This window comes from Impatiens glandulifera, chromosome 9 (genome assembly GCF_907164915.1).
Source record: "Impatiens glandulifera chromosome 9, dImpGla2.1, whole genome shotgun sequence".
Taxonomy (NCBI): domain Eukaryota; kingdom Viridiplantae; phylum Streptophyta; class Magnoliopsida; order Ericales; family Balsaminaceae; genus Impatiens; species Impatiens glandulifera.
In genome coordinates this window covers 27,729,838-27,750,175 of record NC_061870.1, presented here as the reverse complement: position 1 = coordinate 27,750,175, position 20,338 = coordinate 27,729,838, and the positions used below count along the sequence as shown (strand labels likewise).

At 32.3% G+C, this 20,338-nt stretch overlaps 3 protein-coding genes and 1 long non-coding RNA gene across 7 annotated transcripts; 3 read left to right on the top strand and 1 right to left on the bottom strand.

The window, feature by feature from the left end:
• The first annotated feature begins 571 nt into the window (after positions 1 to 571).
• On the top strand, positions 572 to 3,069 carry LOC124913841. Its single transcript, XM_047454270.1, has one exon. It carries the CDS (start codon positions 773 to 775, stop codon positions 2,747 to 2,749), a length of 1,977 nt encoding a protein of 658 aa, XP_047310226.1. The 5' UTR covers positions 572 to 772; the 3' UTR covers positions 2,750 to 3,069.
• Positions 3,070 to 7,030: 3,961 nt separating this feature from the next.
• Positions 7,031 to 8,026, top strand: LOC124915652 (thiosulfate sulfurtransferase 18). Its single transcript, XM_047456408.1, has 6 exons — positions 7,031 to 7,107; positions 7,196 to 7,276; positions 7,374 to 7,453; positions 7,534 to 7,604; positions 7,683 to 7,736; positions 7,818 to 8,026. The coding sequence occupies exons 1-6, from the start codon at positions 7,091 to 7,093 to the stop codon at positions 7,899 to 7,901; spliced, it is 387 nt and encodes a 128-aa protein (XP_047312364.1). The 5' UTR covers positions 7,031 to 7,090; the 3' UTR covers positions 7,902 to 8,026.
• A 2,786-nt stretch (positions 8,027 to 10,812) lies between these two features.
• On the top strand, positions 10,813 to 15,535 carry LOC124914248 (histidine kinase 1-like). The gene is made up of 13 exons (XM_047454757.1): positions 10,813 to 11,168; positions 11,249 to 11,491; positions 11,563 to 12,369; positions 12,440 to 12,687; positions 12,762 to 12,924; positions 13,022 to 13,148; positions 13,233 to 13,322; positions 13,399 to 13,578; positions 13,651 to 13,720; positions 13,807 to 13,849; positions 13,928 to 14,071; positions 14,143 to 15,096; positions 15,185 to 15,535. The coding sequence occupies exons 1-13, from the start codon at positions 10,929 to 10,931 to the stop codon at positions 15,398 to 15,400; spliced, it is 3,525 nt and encodes a 1,174-aa protein (XP_047310713.1). The 5' UTR covers positions 10,813 to 10,928; the 3' UTR covers positions 15,401 to 15,535.
• Positions 12,559 to 15,661, bottom strand: LOC124914249. 4 transcript variants are annotated; one of them, XR_007096809.1, is made up of 5 exons: positions 15,559 to 15,661; positions 14,125 to 15,396; positions 12,988 to 13,878; positions 12,726 to 12,909; positions 12,559 to 12,657 (listed from the first exon to the last, which is right to left on the bottom strand). It is a non-coding gene; the product is annotated as an uncharacterized LOC124914249 (long non-coding RNA). The 4 variants fall into 4 exon arrangements; XR_007096806.1 differs by having other exon boundaries at positions 12,988 to 15,396; XR_007096807.1 differs by having other exon boundaries at positions 12,992 to 15,396.
• Between the last annotated feature and the right edge of the window lie 4,677 nt (positions 15,662 to 20,338).

Genomic DNA, 20,338 nt, shown 5'->3' with positions numbered 1-20,338 from the left:
TCTTTCTTTCTTTATATAATTCACCTCTTATCAATTCTTTATTTAAATTATGTCACACTATTCATTTTATATTTGCTATTCAAACATTAATTAAAATTATACAATTTTAAATAAACCATTTGGTCTAAAGTAAACATAGTTGGAAGGTTTCCTAACTACTGAGTTTGAAACTTAAAACACGAACTAATTAAAATTAATTACTTGCAAGTGTGTACAACATCTTAATACACAAGTCAACCATAAAACCCCTTAAACTTAAAAATATTTTATTAAAGAAATAATATATATACTAGCGTCAGTAAGACCACCCAAAAAAATCATATAAATATATGTGGAATGTCGGTCTTTTTTTTTTTACCGTTTCTTTGTAAATTTGTGGTTACATGTTAATTTTTATAACTTTCTTAATATTTTTGAACATATATCTAATGTGACATGTGACCTAGGAGAAAAAAAAAAAAAGTTTGTGTGTGTTTCTCGGTCGTAAAAAGTTGGAATCCGTAAAAGTCAGATCAGGTCTTCTTATTTGTGTGGACTCTTCCAATTCCAAACAAGACTGTTTCTTTCCTTTTCTCTCTCTCTATATACGAACCAAATGTACAGTAAAGACTAGAAACTAAACTGAAGGACCCAAATCAGTTCGATCGAGTCTTCACCTTTTCTTTCCTTTCTCCCTCCCTCCCTCCCTCTTCCACCATCTCTTTTGGGTGGATTTGCTTCTCTTCCACCCAAATCCGATCTTGACTAGGGACCAAGATTTGCAGCCGCGGCCATGGGGGATGTAGTCAAACAGATCCTAGTCAAGCCGATCCAGATGGCGGATATGGTCGTCAAGGCCACGGACGAAGCAACCTCCTTCAAGACCGAGTGTGCCGAGCTCAAGTCCAAGGCTGAAAAACTTGTAGCCCTTCTTCGACAAGCCGCCAGGGCAAGCAACGACCTTTACGAGCGACCCACTCGCCGGATTATCGAAGACACCGACCAGGTACTCGAAAAGGCACTGCTTCTCGTTCAGAAATGTCGTTCCAATGGATTAGTCAAGAGGGTTTTCACCATGAAGTTGACGGCTGCCTTCCGCAAAATGACGTCTCAGCTCGAGAATTCAATCGGAGATGTTTCTTGGTTACTCCGCGTATCTGCCCCTGCTGAGGATCGAGATGATGGATACCTTGGTCTTCCTCCGATTGCGGCTAATGAACCCATCCTTTGTTTAATTTGGGAACAGATCGCGATTCTACACACCGGATCCCTAGAGAATCGATCGGACGCTGCTAACTCTCTCGTTTCTCTTGCCCGCGATAACGATCGGTACGGGAAACTCATCATCGAGGAGGGTGGTATCGTACCGTTGCTTCGATTGGTTAAGGAAGGCAAACCAGAAGGTCAAGAGAATGCCGCAAGGGCGATTGGGCTTCTAGGTCGTGACGAGGAAAGCGTCCAACGTATGATTCAGGCAAGTGTGGTTACAGTTTTCGCTAAAGTTCTGAAAGAAGGACCCATGAAAGTTCAGTCCGTCGTCGCCTGGGCGGTATCGGAGCTCGCCGATCACTACCCAGAGTGCCAAGATCTCTTCGCCCAGAACAACGTTGTAATTCGCCTCCTCGTCAGCCATCTAGCGTTCGAGACAGTACAAGAACACAGCAAGTACACCATTTCCAACAACAAGTCCCTCCTCGCTGTTGTGGTCGCCAGTAACAATCCCGACACAGTTCACAAGTCCAGTTTAATCGACGTAGACGATCTCCACAATACCACCAGCAAAATCCAGTTCCCTGCAGGTAATAATAAGCAAGATACAAGCCGAATGCATCAAATTGTAACCAATACAATGGCTATGAAAGCTCAATCCCAACCCCAATCACAATCCCAACCCCAAAGACCGTCAGGTAGCGGTGGTGGTGCAGCAGCAATTCAAACTAATCAAGCCACCCATCATATCCAAAACCATTCCCTCTCCGGGTTATCTCATTCCAAAGGAAGAGAACTAGAAGACCCTGCTACAAAAAACTACATGAAAGCAATGGCCGCCAGAGCCCTCTGGAAGCTCTCTAAAGGTAACTCAACCGTCTGTCGCAGCATAACCGAGTCAATAGCTCTCCTCTGCTTCGCAGTCTTACTGGAGAAAGGAACAGAAGAGGTTAGACACCACTCGGCCATGGCTCTAATGGAAATCACATCCGTAGCAGAAATAGACCCCGAGTTGAGAAGATCAGCATTCAAACCCAGCTCCCCTGCTTGCAAATCAGTAGTGGATCAAATGCTGAAAATCATTGAGAAGGCTGATCCGGAGCTCCTAATCCCGTGCATTAGAGCAATTGGGAACCTGGCAAGAACATTCCGAGCCACAGAGACAAGAATGATAAGCCCGCTGGTGAAGCTACTTGACGATACAGAAGTGGACGTGATGAAGGAAGCGGCGGAATCCCTAGCCAAATTTGCCAGCAGTGACAATTACCTGCACGTGGATCACTCGAAGGCCATTATAAATGCTGGTGGCGCAAAACATCTAATCCAACTGGCTTATTTTGGGGAACAGATCGTTCAGAGCCCAGCTGTTGTTCTATTGTGTTACATAGCTATGCACGTACCAGATAGCGAGGAGCTAGCAAAGGCGAAGGTGTTGAATGTTCTTGAATGGGCATCAAAACAAGGACAATTGGTGCAGGGTGAGACATTGGAGAGGTTGTTAGTTGAAGCAAGAAGCAAGCTGGAGCTGTACCAGAGCAGAGGATCAAGAGCATTCCATTGAAGTTCTGTTGGTTGGTTGGTTGTTTCTTCACTCCTTGTTATTGGATTCTTATGGTGATGATGTCTTGAGTGTAGATAGAAAGAAAGAAAGAAATAATGCTCTTTTCTTTTCTCTTCTCTTCTCTTCTCTTCTGTTCATTGTTTGATGATGATTATTAATCAAGTTAGTCAGTCAGGTCTCCTCATGTGTTGTCTGCCTTTTTTTTCTCAATTGAAATGATCTACTTTTGCATATCCCATTATTGTTGTTTGTTATATATACTAGGATGATGAATTTTGTAGCAACACATGAATCTCAATAAAATATCATTGTTCATTGCTTGTTGTGTCTGTCTTGTTTCTCTGTGTGTGTGCTGTGATCAAGAATATTCAAATGGGTTGTAATCTACCCGGTCTGGCCCCGGTCCATCTTCTTATTACTCCTTTTGGATGGTTTGGTGTACCCTTATTTTCTCAACCACAGGTACTTTCGATCAAAGAAGAAGCCAATTATTGTATTTGTCTTTTACCCCCAAAATACACAACTTTATGGATTAATTAGAAAGTGATCCAACTATGTAAATGTTAAGGCTGTGCTGCCCCTAATTGAAGTTGAAATTGAGATACTTTCTTCTTTTATCTTAATATTTATCATAGAGCCAGCCTACTATTATGGAAATCAACAATCACTTGTGTTTGTTTGGTTGTTCATATGTTGGAGGGTGACTCAAAATATGAAATCATGTGGGATGACAAAAAGCAAATAACAAACAGATGCAACTGATGAAAAGGAGGGGAAAGTGGTGGTTGAAAGTGTGTTTTTTGCTTTCATTGAAATCTTCAATGGTGAATAAGATGACAAGATTTACACAATCACTCAATATGATGAAGTAGTAGTAATGGTAGTTAAGATTTGGCTCAAACTTAATATATGAAAAATAATTTAAATCAGAATTAGGGTTTGAACTTAGTATAAGAAAAGATTTTTAAAAAATAATATATATTTGGTAGAATTAAACAGATGGCAAAGTAAATAGTTTGTCATATTAACAAGTATACCATTAATAACATGCTATTATTATTATTTTGAATAGATTGGGATAAATACAGATTTGATAAATAAAGAAAATTTAATCCTAAGTAGATCCAGCTCACATTTTGTTTGAAGGGTTTGTGCAAATGGGTATGACAGCTATTTCTGGTGACCAATCAAACTGTCCACAGAAAAAAAGTGAAGAAATTTTCTTAATCATAGCTCATGAGTTGGCCAAATTTGTCCACTAATATTTGGAGTTTTAGGTTCATAACTAAATGGGCTTAATATAAATGGGTTATTATGTTTTAGGCTTTAGAATTAGACATTAGGATATAATAAGCATAGGTTTAGGTTTGGCCTTAATTAAAAAAAAATGGCCTGCTATTAAAGATAATAATAGAAAAAGAGATGGTATGAAAAATTTATTAGTACATTATCTTTTTCAAGTTTTATGAACGGGTTAATCCATAAATTAATAACTTCATCAGTTTATTTAAACAAAATAAAAATAAAATTAGTACATTGTTGTGCGAGAACTTAATTATTTGAGAAAATTGTATTTTATTTATTTATTAATATATATATATATATATATATATAATTCACTTAAATTTAAAGTATTTTTACTAAAAAAAAACAAATATTTTGTATTTTAATCACTTAAATTATTATACTGATTACTATGAAATTATTATTATCCCTATTGATTAATTAAATATATTAAGATGGAGACAATAAAAAAAATAACTTTTTAAGGCAAAAATATATTATTATGGAATTACTTAGATAGATTGTATATTTAGTTTTTTTTTAGTTTGTTCATTGTAAGGACACTTTTAAAAAATAAATAAATTAATACACAACTGATTAACCAAAAAGGTGACAATTGAAACAAACAAAAGATGACTCAAATTAATATGATAATAATAAAATTAAATATGGGTTTTGGATGCTTTAGAGGATAATATTCACTTGTTTAAATGGAAACTGAGTCACTCACATTTGTCACCAGACTTACACATCTGATTGTGAACAACATCCCATTATCAACATATATATATATGGATGATGATTAAGCTTCCTAACCTAATATTTAAAAAAAAAATTAATCTTTTCTAATAAACTACTAAACTATTTCATAGTTTTTATATATGACCCCTTAATTTTGAAAATCACCCTTAGTTTTTAATCATTCATCCATCAACTATTTAACAACAATACTTTCATTCCATAAATGAGGGTGATTTTATAAAAAAATCAAAGCTTTAAGGGCCAAAATAATAATAGAAATGTTTAGGGACATAGCATATGGGTTTATAATTTAGAAATTTTCTTTATTTAGAAGTACAAATGAACAAACATATAAGATCATTTTTGGGTTATAATTACTATGTTAATATAATTGGAATATTGGCATTTGTTTGTGAGTTAATATTCATAACACTTACTTTTTAAAGTAATATATATAATAATAAAAAAGTATGTACCTAACTGAGTCAATAACAACCATGGAAACCAATTACATTATTGAGACAAGAAAGTAAGGTCATTTACATAAATGCACTTATGTCCAAATATTAAACCAGTCCTTATTTTTATATTGTTGTCCCACCCAACACTTCTCATGACCTACAACTTCTAATCAACTAATTTTACTGCAATGTTTATTTATTTTGTTTAAAATTGAACTTTTATCTTAAAAAGGGATGAGAATCGTTTAAACATAACGAGGAAACGTGATGATATTTTTTTAAAAACATACCATAATATTATCCAATAGGTTATCGAGTTCGTAAGAAATAACAATTAACTTTTCGAAACAAATTTAAAAAAAACTCATAAAAATAACACTATAAATTATAGGATGTAGATGATTAAACGTGATTAAATATTTGACTACTTTTATAATATTTTTATTGTTACATTTTAGGTTATATAATTTAATAAAAAAATATTAGTTGATCAAGATTACCATAATAACTACAATTATGTAATTTGATAAATTATTAAAAATGTTATTTTAATAATAACATAATGATTATGATAATGTTCTAATACATTTAAAATATCTTTAATGGTTACTTTTTTAGGTTATATAACTTAAATATTAATTTAATTTTTTTTAAATATTATATTATCAAAATTACCATCATAACTATAACTAGCATATATCCCGTGCATTTGCACGAGTAATAATATAAAAAATCGTGAAAAATATAGTATGGTAAAAATGTGACAACATTTTTAATTTTATTTTTAACCGTTCTAAATTTATAGGCGGGTCAACCCATAATTCGACTCAAATATCCATTTACTCTCACATTGCAGAACGATCTCTAAAATAATTGATACAGGTTGATTCATCAACTCAATTAGTTTGACCTCTAAAGTCACTTTTTCCCTATACTACGAGTGAAATGGAAAATGTAAAGACTACCATTAAAGTAGCTCATGCGACACTTACTATATCCATATGAATTATGTCCCCTATCTCTATAAATATGACGGAATTCTTCCATTATTGCTCACTAATAATAGTGAAATTTATAGCGCATAGTCAAAAGAGAATTATAACCGATTAAGAACTATTAATGAACTACAGCGTTCATCAAATTTGATGTTGAATTTAAAATATAAAGTTTTATTAACTTAGTTGGTTAAAGGGTTGTACTTGTTTTATTAGGTTGCAAGTTCGAACCATACATATAACCATACATATAGTATTTTTAATTTCATTTTTAACCGTTTTAAGTTTATGAGCGGGTCAACCCACAATCCGACTCATATTCATTTACTCTCACATATATCAAAATTAACCACAGCTCTCGACCCGGCAATCCGGACACTTAAAAAATTAAGCATCATTATATATATATATATATATATATATATATATATATATATATATATATATATATATAGATTACCTTTTATAAATTATTAAAAATGATTTATTTTTTTACATTTAATACAGCAGGTGTAATTGATATGAGATGCATGCAATTTTTTAAGTAAAAAGTAAATACAAAAAGTAATTTTTATAAATTTATAGATCATGCCTCACCAAATGAATTCAATATTTTTTTTTATTTTTTTTATTTTTTGTCATTTTGATAAAAATAAGAGCAAATGATATTAAAATGATCTTGTAAAAGTTGAGGTACTTATTTAATCTTCAATTACAAGTTCAAGGGTCTATTTGATCTTCTTCTCAAAAAAGGTAAAATGTCTCTAATAGTTCAGATATTATTTATTTATACACTCTGCCTCTCATTTCATCCATTCCATTTTACAATCCCAACTAATATTTCTCTCTTTCCCATCTTCATGGAATCAAAATCAAAGTATGTTTATATAATTATCATCTTCATTATGAATCAACCCTTTTAGTTTTTCATCACAATTAATTAACCAGTAACCATGATTTTGCAGCTCAGGTGTAGAAATAGTGACAGTTGATGTTCATGAAGCCAAAGCACTTGTAGACTCCGGCTACCGTTATCTTGATGTCAGGTGGATAAAGGGTGTTCTTAATTTAACCTAAAATTGACTATTTGAAGAAAAAGATTTGAACTTTAATTGATTTTTTTATATGTTATAATAATAATAGGACAGAAGAAGAGTTCATGATAGGCCGTGTTGATCTAGAAGATTCTCTGAATATTCCTTACATGTTCGTCACTCCTGAAGGTTCCATTGTCCTTCAAGTTTAATTTCTTATTCTTAAAGTTGCCACTGTTATTTGTTATTGACTTTAATTTGTTAATTAGGGCGTGTGAAGAACCCTAATTTCTTGGAGCAGGTTTTGGCAGCTTACAGCAAAGATGATCGTATAGTTGTGGTAATTAACTTATAATAAGTTCATGGGTTGTTTTATGTTATGAATGATTAAATTTAATTAATTGATTGATAAATTAAGGGGTGTCAAAGTGGAGTGAGATCAGCTTATGCAACATCTGATCTTGTTAAGGCTGTAAGTGAAGTAATTAAGAATTGTGATTAATGGGTAATTAATTATGAAGATTATGAAATAATTGAAGTTTTTATGAAGCAGGGATTGAAGGAGGTTTATAATATGGGAGGGGGATATGCTTCATGGGTTAACAAGGGTTTAGCTGTGAAGATATCTGCTGATTAATTTGGTTAATTAAGTGATTAATTAAGAAGAATGAATGTATTAACATTTCATTTCTATCTATCTTATCATTGATATGAATAATTTATGTACTTTCATTATCTATATTAATAAAAGTAAACTTATATGAAATTTGTGTTATTAAATAGGAACTTAATTATGCTGTAAACAAATTGAAAGTCTTGGTTTTTAAGTAAGAAGTAAAAGTGAGGAACTTATAATATTAAAATATCAAATTTATTAGTTATAAGAATTAGTCAATGTGAACAAAATTGAGATAATAGACATGGACCTTTATAATAAAGATAGTCACAATCACATTTAATTTTGATAATCACTTAAATAAAAAATATTATTTTTTATTTATATTTAATCTATTTTTTTTTTAAAAAATAAATTAAAAAAAGTTAACAGTTAAGTGAGATTTGATAAGAAATATTTAATTGAAATAGATAAAACTATTTAGATAAGAAGGAGATTAAAAAAAATTACAAAAATTTGTAGATAATAGTAAAATATATCTGTTAAATATTTTTCTACCAAAAAATAAATTGCCCTATTAGAAATGATCAGATATGGGTTTGAGAAAAAAGAAATATTAAAAAATAATTAATATTTTTTTTATATATTATTGTGATATTAATTTAAATAAAATAATGTCATGAAATATATTTTAATTAGGTATATATTAACAAATTTATTCAAATTTAATTCTACTTTATTTTTTTTTTTTACTTATTTTAACATTTTTTTAAAATTAAAAGATTCATATTAGAATAATAATACATTTACATGTAAAAAAATATAATCTCAAAGGCAATGCTTTCAAAACAACCTTTGGGAGTTGGATGTTAATTATTTAAATAACTTAATTAAACAAAATTGACTCAACTTAATTAAACAAAATTTAATCGTTACATTATATTAGGTTATTTAATTTATTAATTAAAATATTAAAAAATATATTTATTTTAAATTATAATTTTTTATTTTATCATTCTATTATTTTTATAATAAAAATTATGTGAAATTAATTAAATTATTTTAAAAAATCATATCAGAAATATAATAGATATTGTATAAATTAATAAATATAATATATTATAACAAATATTTGAATTTAAATAATAAAATAAAATAATAATTAAATATAAAATATATCACTATAATTTCTATTCAATCAACATAATTTAATTAAATAAAAATATTAAAAAATATTTTTTTATGAGAAACATAAAATTTATCTTACAATTACATGATTCAATTTTAATATTTTCTTATGCACAAAATAGATTGCATTTTGTACCTAACCATCATAAATTATAATTCTCTCACTCTCTAAATTCCCGACATTTTATACCAAAAGACTGTTTACCACACAAAAAACCTTTAACTATTAAATCATAATATGATTAATTTATAATTATAATTAACTAATATAATTATGTCCCCTTAAATATTATATTATTTATATATATGCCAAAAAAATTAAATTTACTATTAAATTTTTTTAATATCATATTAATTTAGATGAAATAATATTGTGAAATAGAATTTAATTATGTATATATTAATAAATTAAATAATATTTTTTATTTTAACTTATTCCAATTCTAACTGTTAGAAAGAAACATGCCCATTATATATATATAAATAATTTTAAAAACTTACTTTATTATTTTATTTTACTAAATTAGGAAAAAGTGGAAGAAATTATAAGTCATGTGTGGATTGTGTTAGCTAGTGAACACTACTATTGCATTTGGGTCCCTATTAATCATCAAAGAGGCCGTAATTTTCAAGTTTAATCTCAAAAGATATTTGTAGGCCACAAAGGAGAAAGTGGAAGAAAAACAAATAAAGAAATTAATAACATCCACTAAACTAATAATGACCAAATATTTGAAGAAGATATCATAAGTCTATTTCATACATTATTAATCAATTTTGTATGCTATAATTATACAATGGCCAATAAGTGTTATCTATATATATATATATATAATGTGCCTGTTACTGTCTACTATCTTACATGTGTACCACATTTTTATTAACATGTTAATTATATATATATGTAAGTGGTCCGGACCTATTTGAATTTATGAAACTAGCATAATTTTCTAATGTAACTCCACTTTTAGATCAATCAAACCCAATAAAGTGATTTAAATAAAAAAGATAGATGGGTGGATTTTTAAATAGGATTGTTAGGTTTATGTACAATAGAATCCATTGTCTGACGTGATATATATATAAAAGTGGAGAAGACAAAAAACAGGCGTCACTAAATCTGGATAAAATATAATTCCATACTTATCTAAATCAATACCTTTAATTGTAATTCTAGAACCCAAATCTGTAAATTGAATTTTAACCAATTATAAGTAGATTATATGTCTCAATTTATAATTATATTATTTGTAGTTTTGTACCTCCCTCTTTCAACAACCCGTTCCATTAGGAGAAAGTGTCTAGTTGAGGTGGAATCACTCATCTTCTTTTTAGACCTTTAATAATAAACTAAACCATGTCCTAACTTTTTTTCCGATATAAACTATAGGATCGAAAATGATCGCATTGAAAAAACACATGAATTGAATTGAACCGATAGAGTTATGTTCGAGCAAAAATCGCGGGCATAAGAACATTGTGTTAAGAAAGTAAATGGTTTAGGGTTCATGGAAGAAAGAATTTAGAGGAAGTGTGATCTCCATGGGAATCACAATCTTGTTGTCTTGTCTGAGTGGTCACAAGGAAGCAGATTATGATTCTTATTTGGTTACTTTTTTAGCACAACTGGTTGTTAATTAATTATCAATAGTAAATTAGAATCATCCTATTTATTATTATATTAATCTGACCTTTTTGTGGTGGCCTGATGGGTTGGTGACACAGCTTCATAATAATCTGAATAAATAGATTGATGGATTATTCAGTGTTCAAATAAGATTCATGCAGTTGGAAAGTAATAAGAAAGCTGAATGAAGAAGAAGAAGATAACTGAACACCACTGTAAATTGCAAGAATAAAATGAGCTTTCAATCCTTTCCATCAATCCCAACAATGGGATCTTCTTCGTTCATCAAAAGTCTCTACAGCAAAGTTTCCGGGTTTGCGAATTCCAGAGAAATAAACAGAGTCCCTTGTGGCAGTATAAGAAGAAGAAGAAGGCCCTTCCATGGTGATGTCGAACAAGACGAGTTCCAATGTGCCACCAGCCATTGTCTCACGTCTTATTACAGTGTTTTTGTCGTTCGTCTGGCTATCATGGTTTGTCTGTCTCAGAATTAATGAACAGCCCATTTCAACACTTGATTATATTATCAATTTCAATTGATTCACTAATGCAGGCGATGCTGGCGATTTTGATTGGATTGTTGACTCTCCTTACTTGGCATTTCACTCGAGTCTACACAACGAGATCATTGGAGAGTTTGGCTTATGGGCTTCGTTTTGAGCTTCTTCAACGACCCATTTTACGTATGTGGAACATCTTCAACTCGACAGTCGAGATAGCCACAGCTCAGGTTAAGCTCTCAGAGTATGTCATCAGGCGATACAGTAAGCCCGCCAATCAAGCCGAGCAAGTTGAGGTTAGTTATTCTGTACTTACTTCCAAAAATGAAAGACACTGGTTCATGTTTTCTTCTTTCTTCTATACCAGCTTTATGAAGTAATGAGAGACGTAACATGGGCTATGTTCGCCAGTCAAAAGGCGCTCAATTCTATCACCATCAGCTACAGAAACGGTTTCGTCCAGGCTTTCCACAGGGATCATCGAAGCAACAACACTTTCTACATATACTCTGATCTCGTCAACTATTCCATCACCACCGGATCATACAAGACCGAGAAGAATCTCTCCTCGTCGTGCCAAGGCTGGAACGATCAGTCGATACAAGGCAACGTTTCGGCTATTTGGTATCGAGAGCCCTTGGATCCAATAACCGGCGTCAAGATTGGAAAGCAGAGACCCATTCCTCCAGACGACTTGATAAACATAGCCGGTCTATCTCAAGTACCCGACAGAACAGCTTCATGGCACGTGGTGGTTAGCAAATACAACGATTCTCCTCTACTTTCGGCTGCTCTTCCGGTTTGGGACCCTTCGAATGAAAGCATAGTGGCTGTCGTCGGAGTTACTACGCCACTTTACAGCGTCGGACAGTTGATGAAAGAGCTAGTCGAGTTCCACAGTGGACATATATATTTGACTTCACAAGAGGGCTGGCTGCTCGCTACTTCCGCAAACGAACCCCTCTTGAAGAACACCACAAACGGGCCCAAACTTATGATGGCGGTTGATTCCAAGGATCGTGCCATAAGGATGGGAGCGTTGTGGTTGCAGAGAACCTATGGAAACAAGTTCCCTCCAACTCACGGTCATGAAATTCACGTGAAAAATGCAAAGCTTGACGACGAACTATATTACATTGATTCGTTTTTCCTAAACTTAAAGAGGCTTCCCATGGTAGTAACAAATTCAAATAATCCGACAGAATTTCCTTTCCGAGGATGATCTCTATTTTTTATTGTTTCAGGTTGGCGTCATCATAATCCCAAGGAAGTACATAATGGGAAAAGTGGATGGAAGGGCTTTCAAAACATTGATTATATTGATATTAGCATCAGTTTGCATATTGTTCATTGGGTGCATTTGCATCTTCATATTGACAAATGGAGTTTCAAAGGAGATGAATCTAAGGGCAGAGTTAATAAGCCATTTGGATGCAAGAAGAAAGGCAGAAGCATCAAGCAACTACAAGAGCCAGTTTTTAGCAAATATGAGGTATACAGAAAAAAATTGATTTAAGAGATTTTCTTTACCTGTCGGTTAATGTTGATTTGTTGTTGGTGTGGCAGCCATGAATTACGAACACCGATGGCTGCAGTGATTGGATTACTCGATATTCTTATCAGTGACGTCGATTCACTCAATAATGAGCAATTTGCAAACATTACCCAGATTCGTAAATGTTCAACTGCTTTACTCCGGCTTCTGAACAACATTCTGGACCTCAGTAAGGTGAAAATCACATGAGAATCGTCTTAATAGCTTTGAAAGGTAAAATAAAAGTGGACTGCGTACTAACTAACATAACCGTCGTTGAAAATATTGATAGGTTGAATCAGGTAAATTGGTCCTGGAAGAAGCAGAGTTTGATCTGGGAAGAGAACTTGAAGGTCTTGTTGATATGTTCTCAGTCCAGTGCATCAATCACAATGTTGAAACTGTCCTTGATCTATCTGGTATGATGAATAACCGTCATTTCTGTTCAAAAATTTTTATTTTATTTTTCTGGTAAGAATCCCTTCATATTTCTCTTCTGACAGATGACATGCCAAGATATGTTCAAGGTGACTCTGCCAGAGTGGTCCAAATATTCGCAAACTTGATCAGCAATTCAATCAAGTTTACATCATGTAAGTGTGCATGTCCTGTCAATTTGAAGCAAAACGAAAGAATTAGGAATTTGATTTATGAGTGGCTTTTACACAGCCGGCTATATTATTCTCCGAGGATGGTGCGAGGATCCAAACGACACTTCAAGAAACAGTTGGAAGTTCGACTCGATTCCTAAATCCAAGCTGAGGCAGCATATTAACCACAAAAATAGCAGGTCCACTAAAAATGATAATAAAGTGGTTCTTTGGTTTGAAGTTGACGACACAGGCTGTGGTATGAACGCTGCATCTGGTTTTAACCAAACACATGCCAATCAATAAACTCATAAAATCTATCATCTTTCAGGAATAGATTCAAGCAAATGGGAATCTGTTTTCGAAAGCTTTGAACAAGCTGATCCTTCAACAACTCGTCTGTAAGCAGATTACATTTGAATTTTATTAATACAGTCTCCTATAATCATTCAATTGCAAAATGACAATAGTCTTTCCAAATTCTCAGGCATGGTGGCACTGGTCTTGGGCTATGCATTGTGAGAACATTGGTGAGCATATTTTTGTTCAGCTCGACTAACTACATCATGCAATATACACAAAGTTTAAGAAAACTAATGTGAAAACAGGTAAACAAAATGGGCGGTGAAATCGAAGTTGTAAAGAAGGAAGGGCCAGGAACAGTAATGAGGTTATGTTTACGCCTTAACACACCAGTGGATGGCAATGGAGAAGTTTTCCAAGTCAATAACTTCAAGGAACATAAAATTATGGTTTGTCTCTTTTCAGTATCTTAATCATCTATCGGTATCATTCAATTACTGACCTTGAAGTTTGATTGCAGGTCTTGCTTGCACTTAGCGGAAGAATGGGTAGGTCGATTATGTTACATTGGTTACAGAAAAATGGAGTGCTAACATGGGAAGCATCTGAGTGGAATGGCTTGACACAAGTTCTTCATGAAAACTTTCCAACTGAGACCTGCGATGGAGAACCACATATACAAGGATCGAAGAGTTCAATCTTCGTCATAATTGTCGACATTGGCCTACTTGACTTAATAAACACAAATATATGGAGAGAACAGCTAAATTTCCTGGATAAATACTGTAAGTCAGCAAAATTCGCGTGGATACTAAACCACGACACCTCAAACAGTGTTAAGATGGAGCTTCGCAGCAAAGGGCATCTGATAATGGTCAACAAACCGTTATACAAGGCAAAAATGACCCAAATATTGGAGGCTGCAATAAAGGAGAGAATTACAGAGGTGGAAAAGGAGACAACTGATAAAACCAAAGAGAATGGCTTGCATGAATGTCTCGAAACTGATCAAATTCAGTATTATGGAGCAGCTACCTCTGATGATTCTGATAGGTCTAGAATCGGAAGTCCAGGACAAGGTGAGTATGGGATCGTTCAGGACTGCTTGATCGATATTAACCAAGTGAACTCAGAAGAACAAGAAGAATTTGGCAATATTGGGGAGAATAGAGCAAGTAATGAAAACTTTGAAGACTTATTAAGTAAAACAGCAAGTCCAACGAAATCTCTCGAAGGATTACACATATTACTAGCAGAAGATACGCCTGTACTCCAACGAGTAGCGACGATAATGCTGGAGAAAATAGGTGCTTCTGTCATGGCAGTTGGTGATGGAGTTCAGGCAGTGCATGCATTGAGAGCTACACTCACTGAAGAAGTATGTCGTAGTGATATGGAATCTTCCTTGGAAGAAGATCAAAAGAAAAGCAGCAAGAATAATCAGCCTTTCGACTTGATTCTAATGGATTGCCAGGTAAATAAATATTAAGGTCATGTTTAACTTCTACCAAGTAAAATCATGAAATAATTTTTGCATTTTCTATGTTACATGTACAAATTAGATGCCAAAGATGGATGGGTATGAAGCAACGAAGGCTATAAGACAATCAGAAACAGGAACAAATTCTCACATTCCCATTGTTGCCTTAACAGCACATGCAATGTCATCAGATGAAGCAAAGTGTCTGGAAGTGGGTATGGATGCTTACCTAACAAAACCTATTAATTGTAAGCTCATGGTTGCAACCATCCTTGAATTGACTAAGAGACACACCTGATCAGTTCCACAAAAGCAAAATAACGGAGTTTTAGATTCAATCAATCGAAAATAACATAAATTGTAAGAATCTAATTATGACGGCTCATTTCTGCTGATCGTTTGAACCCTAACGAAGAATACGGAAGTGAGTAATTATAAGAGATGGAAAGAAATCACCTTTTGTTAGGCATTACATCGAGCAGCTGGTGTGCAATGTTTATTACAGTACTCCCTCTTTTCTAATTTCTCTGATATGAATGATGAGAAACTGCATATTAAGGTCTAATCTTAAATCTTAATGTAACAAATTAATTAACAAATAAATATATGTTAAAAGTTTTAATTGGTATTAATATTTAATATAAATTATATTTTTTATAAAATAAAATACAGTATATTTTAATTAATAAATTAATTCATTTGATTTAATTAAAAATAGTGTTTTTTTTATTAATTTAAATAGTGAGTATATATTATATTAATTTGTAAATATACAAAATAACATTAAAAAAATAAAAACAATTAAATTCGAATATATATTAAATAATATGACAAAATTTGTAAAAAAATCAAAATTCAACGAAAAAGATCTAACAAATTTAAAATTTCTTGAGTGTGAATACGGACTCTGAATTTCATACCGATGAGTGAAAAAATAGAAAGCGAACAAATGTGGTATAAAAAAAAGCTCTATCAAATATTATGAGCGACAATGAATTTGTATTTACCCGTAAATAAGTTGAAAAAGTTCTGCCAAATAATAACGGAACATTTACGTATCAAAATAAAAAATTAAAAAAAAATCATACAAAAAGCTCTAGGATAGTTGAGCTAGAAATTTCAAACTCATTAGCTTACTTTCAATAAGGCACAAGATCATTACCAAATGTTTGGCTTAGATCACAAAAATGTTATTGATAGTCATCTCTGAAAATCAAATGAGACAAATTTATGATCCAACTCTTATCGCAAACAAGTGTTTGAACTCGACCATTAGGAACAAGGATAATAACAGATTCATTAAACTTTACATTGAAAAGACATATAATCGTGTCAATTGAATTTTCTTCTTGACGTAATGTCTCAAATAAGCATGGCATTAGGTGGATTACGTGGATTAAGTTTTGTATTTTAACGGCTAAGTTATTGTTGAGTTATGAAGCATATACTTATATTAAACTCTACAATAATTAATTTGAGTGTATTGAGTTTGTATTTGAGTTTTGACTTGAGTTTGATCAAGAATTATTTAGGTTTTATTACCGGAATGTTTACCTTATAGATATGTTATTATTAAGAGTTTACATTGGTAAGAAAAACAGAATTCTATAGAGATAAAGTGTTAGGAAAATACTTTGTATTCCTTCTTTTACATAGTGAAATCTGATGGTGGCTGAGTGAATCACTATAAATCGGTGTTTCTTATACTCTTCTTTTTTTGCGTTTTTATAGATCGTTTCAAGCAGGTCAGATTTGGGATATCCAAAATCCTAACAACTGATATTAGAGTTGTTAGGCTAGATTAGAGCATTGAAAACGATGACAAACAAAAGCAATACATGTAATGAGATTAGAAGATTTGATTGGACCAATTTATGAATTCTGAAAGATGCAGATTGATGATTATCTCTATAGAAAAAAAAATAATGTTCTTTTGAGTGAGAAACTATAGAAGATGGATGAAGTTGAATGGAAAATCCAAGATATATAGATTTTGAGAGTTGTCCGATTGACGCTAGTCAAGACTAACAAATGAGAAGACCACCATTAATCTGATGAAAACTTTTTCTTATATGTATGAGAAATCATATGCTAACAACAATGTACATTTAATGAAAATGCTCTTCAATTTAATAATGGTTGATGATAACTTTGTTACTATTTATTTGAACGAATTTAATACAATTGTAATCAATTGAGATTGATTTTGGGGACAAGTTTTAGTACCCGTATTTTGTTAGAATCTTTACCAAATAGTTGGGAACCTGTGAGGACATCAATTAGTAACTCTGTTGGAAATTATGAATTGAAATTTATTGAAATTAAAGATCGAATTCTTACTGAAGAGTTTCGTAAAATTAATTCTGGTGAAACGTTCATAAGTTCTGCTCTGAATGTTGAAAACATGGGCAGAGATAACGATAAAAATTTCAACCGAGGTAAGAGTAGATTTATGTCGAGGAACAAGAGAAGTCAGTTCAAGTCTAGGCGGACATTTGTTTGCTTAAATTTTGGTAAGGTCACATTAAACAAAACACCCAAAAGAAATAGTGATGATAAAAATAATTCAGTCAACGTAGTTATAGAAAATGACACTAATGTGTTGTTTCTGTCAGTTGATAGCCCGATAGATTCATGAGTTTTGAACTTAGAAGCATTTTTCACACCACTGCCCACAAAACTTAATGGAGAATTATGTGACTGAAAACTGTGGGAAAATTTATCTCGCAAATAGTGAGCCACTGAATATTATAGACATGGGGGACATCAAATTGAATATGTCAAACTGTTCTGTTTGAAGATTAATAAGGTAATACACATTCCAGGTTTATTGCGCAATCTGATTTTTGTTACGCAACTTGATGATGAAGGTTACAGTTTCAATTGTGGAAACGGTGCGTGAAAAGTGACTAAATGAGCAATAGTTGTTGCTCGAGGTCACTAAACTAGAATATTATACACGACTTCAACATATAGAGACACATTTGTTGTTATTGTTGATGACTTAAAAACAGTCAACTATGACATTGCACGTTAGGTCATATGAGCGAAAAATAAATGATTTTTTTTTGAAGAATTGTCCGATTCCATAAATGAAGTATGTTGAGCATCAATTATGTAAAAATTGCATTTTTGATAAACAGAAACGTGTGAGTTTCTTAAAATTGAGAAATAACTCAAAAAGAAATGCTAGAGTTGGCACACAGTAATGTGTGAGGACTTGCACATGTTTATTCTATTGGCGAATCACACTACTACATGACGTTTATAGATGATTTGACAAGAAAGTATGAGTTTATTTTATGAAGCACAAGTCTGAAGTATTTGTTATTTTCAAGAAGTGAGAGATTTTGATTGAAAATGAAACAAATCAGAAAATGAAATGTTTGAGATCCAACAACGAAGATGAATACATCAGTTCAGATCAGAGAGTATTATGATGTGAATGAGATCGGTATGGTGAAGACTGTTCACCGAACGCCTCAAAAATTGGAGTAGCTGAACGGATGAATTAAACATTGAACGAGCGTGTTAAAATCATGAGATTGCATAATGAGCTGCCTAAAACCTTCAAGGAAAATTTTATCAATATTGTTGCCTAATTGATAAATAGAGGACTCTTTGTTCCTCTTGAATTCAGAATGTGAAAAATTGTTGAGTTATTAAGACTACATTTATAATAAACTCAACAATAATTAATTAGAGTTTATCGTGTTTATATTTGGGTTTGAGTTTGTGTCTGACCAATAGGTATTTAAGTTTTATTACCTGGATGTTTACCTTATAAATATATTATTATTAAAAATTTACATTGATAAAAAACATAATTCTATAGAGAGAAATTGTGAGGCAATTGCTTTGTAATCTTTTTCTTCATAGTGAAATCTAGTGTCGACTGAAGTGAGCAACAAATTTGTGTCTTCTTTTGTTTTTTTTATATCATTATAGATCAATTCAAATAAGTCAGATTTGGGAGATTCAATTCCTAAATTTCTAACAATTCTCAGTCATTATTAATGAGAATCTACTAGATTTTTTGGAAACTCAAGAGGTTTAAGGCGGAGAGATCCATTACCTCTTTCCTCTTTGTCATTGTGATGGATGCACTTTCGAGAGATGGTCAAATTAAGGGATTTAGATGTGGAAGGTCAGAGGTTGTAACTACTCATCTTTTGTTTTCTAATGATACCCTTAAATCTTGAAGGCTACTAAAGAAAATTTCCAAAACCTGAAAAATTATTTTGAACAAATTTGAAGTTTGCTCTTGAAAATGATAAGTCTGAAATTATGTTCACTAGTCATAATGCGCAAGTTTTCTTAGTTAATATTTTGGGCTTCATGATTGAATCAATATCGACAACCTACATTGAATTACCTTTGGGGGCTCATGCTAAAACCCAATAAATTTGGATCTCTTATCAATAAAATTGAAATCAGGTTAAAAATGTGAAAAGGAAAAATTCTCTCTAAAGGAGGGAAGTTGGTTTTATAAAAAAATGTCTCGTCTCTCCCAATGTGTATGATGTTTATCTTCCCATGGGGATCGATCGATTCTAACACCACCCATTTAGTTAGATTCCCACCGAAAATGGGTGTCTTGGAATTAGGGACATGTTTTATTTTAACAAATCTTTGATGTTTAGGTGGCGTTGAAGGTATGCAGGTGAAAAAAAGAGACTTTAGGTGAAGTTTATCCAAAGTAAATACAGAGATGATTGGTCTGGTTGGTTCACTAAGAAGGTTAACGCTACAAATGGACGTGGGTTGTGAAAAATGATTAACAATAAATAGAGAAAATTTGAAATTGTGAAAAATGATTAACAATAAATAGAGAAAATTTGAAATTTGTTATAGGCAAAGGTAATTCTATCAGTGTTTGGCATGATAACTAGTGCGGGAATATGAGTATGGCAAAAGAGTATGGGCAACAATTTGCATTCAAAATAATGTCAAAGACATGTTTGTTCAGGATGTCAACAGTTATAATGTTAATATTAAATCAAAGGGACGAGATTAAACCATACCTTTGATGATAAAATGGTGTAGAAAATTTCAGATATTTTAGCGTGAGTAAATATTATGAATCATCAAACTAATTAGAGGTGAATAATTACCCATAGAAGATGGTTTGACACAATAATACACCCTCCAAAATTTATTTTTTGGATGGTGCGTCCTTTGTGGTATCCTTACGGACAATAAACTTCAGTCTAAAGCGACGTGAGTATGTGTCAAT

Bases quoted from the DNA above. Each gene is read 5' to 3' on its own strand.
- LOC124913841 (XM_047454270.1), top strand. From the start codon at position 773: ATGGGGGATGTAGTCAAACAGATCCTAGTCAAGCCGATCCAGATGGCG.
- LOC124915652 (XM_047456408.1), top strand. The intron at 7,277-7,373 runs GTGGATAAAGGG...TAATAATAATAG, and splicing joins TACCGTTATCTTGATGTCAG to GACAGAAGAAGAGTTCATGA. The intron at 7,737-7,817 runs GTAAGTGAAGTA...TTTATGAAGCAG, and splicing joins CATCTGATCTTGTTAAGGCT to GGATTGAAGGAGGTTTATAA.
- LOC124914248 (XM_047454757.1), top strand. From the start codon at position 10,929: ATGAGCTTTCAATCCTTTCCATCAATCCCAACAATGGGATCTTCTTCG. The intron at 12,370-12,439 runs GTAGTAACAAAT...TTATTGTTTCAG, and splicing joins ACTTAAAGAGGCTTCCCATG to GTTGGCGTCATCATAATCCC. The intron at 13,579-13,650 runs GTATGAACGCTG...ATCATCTTTCAG, and splicing joins AGTTGACGACACAGGCTGTG to GAATAGATTCAAGCAAATGG.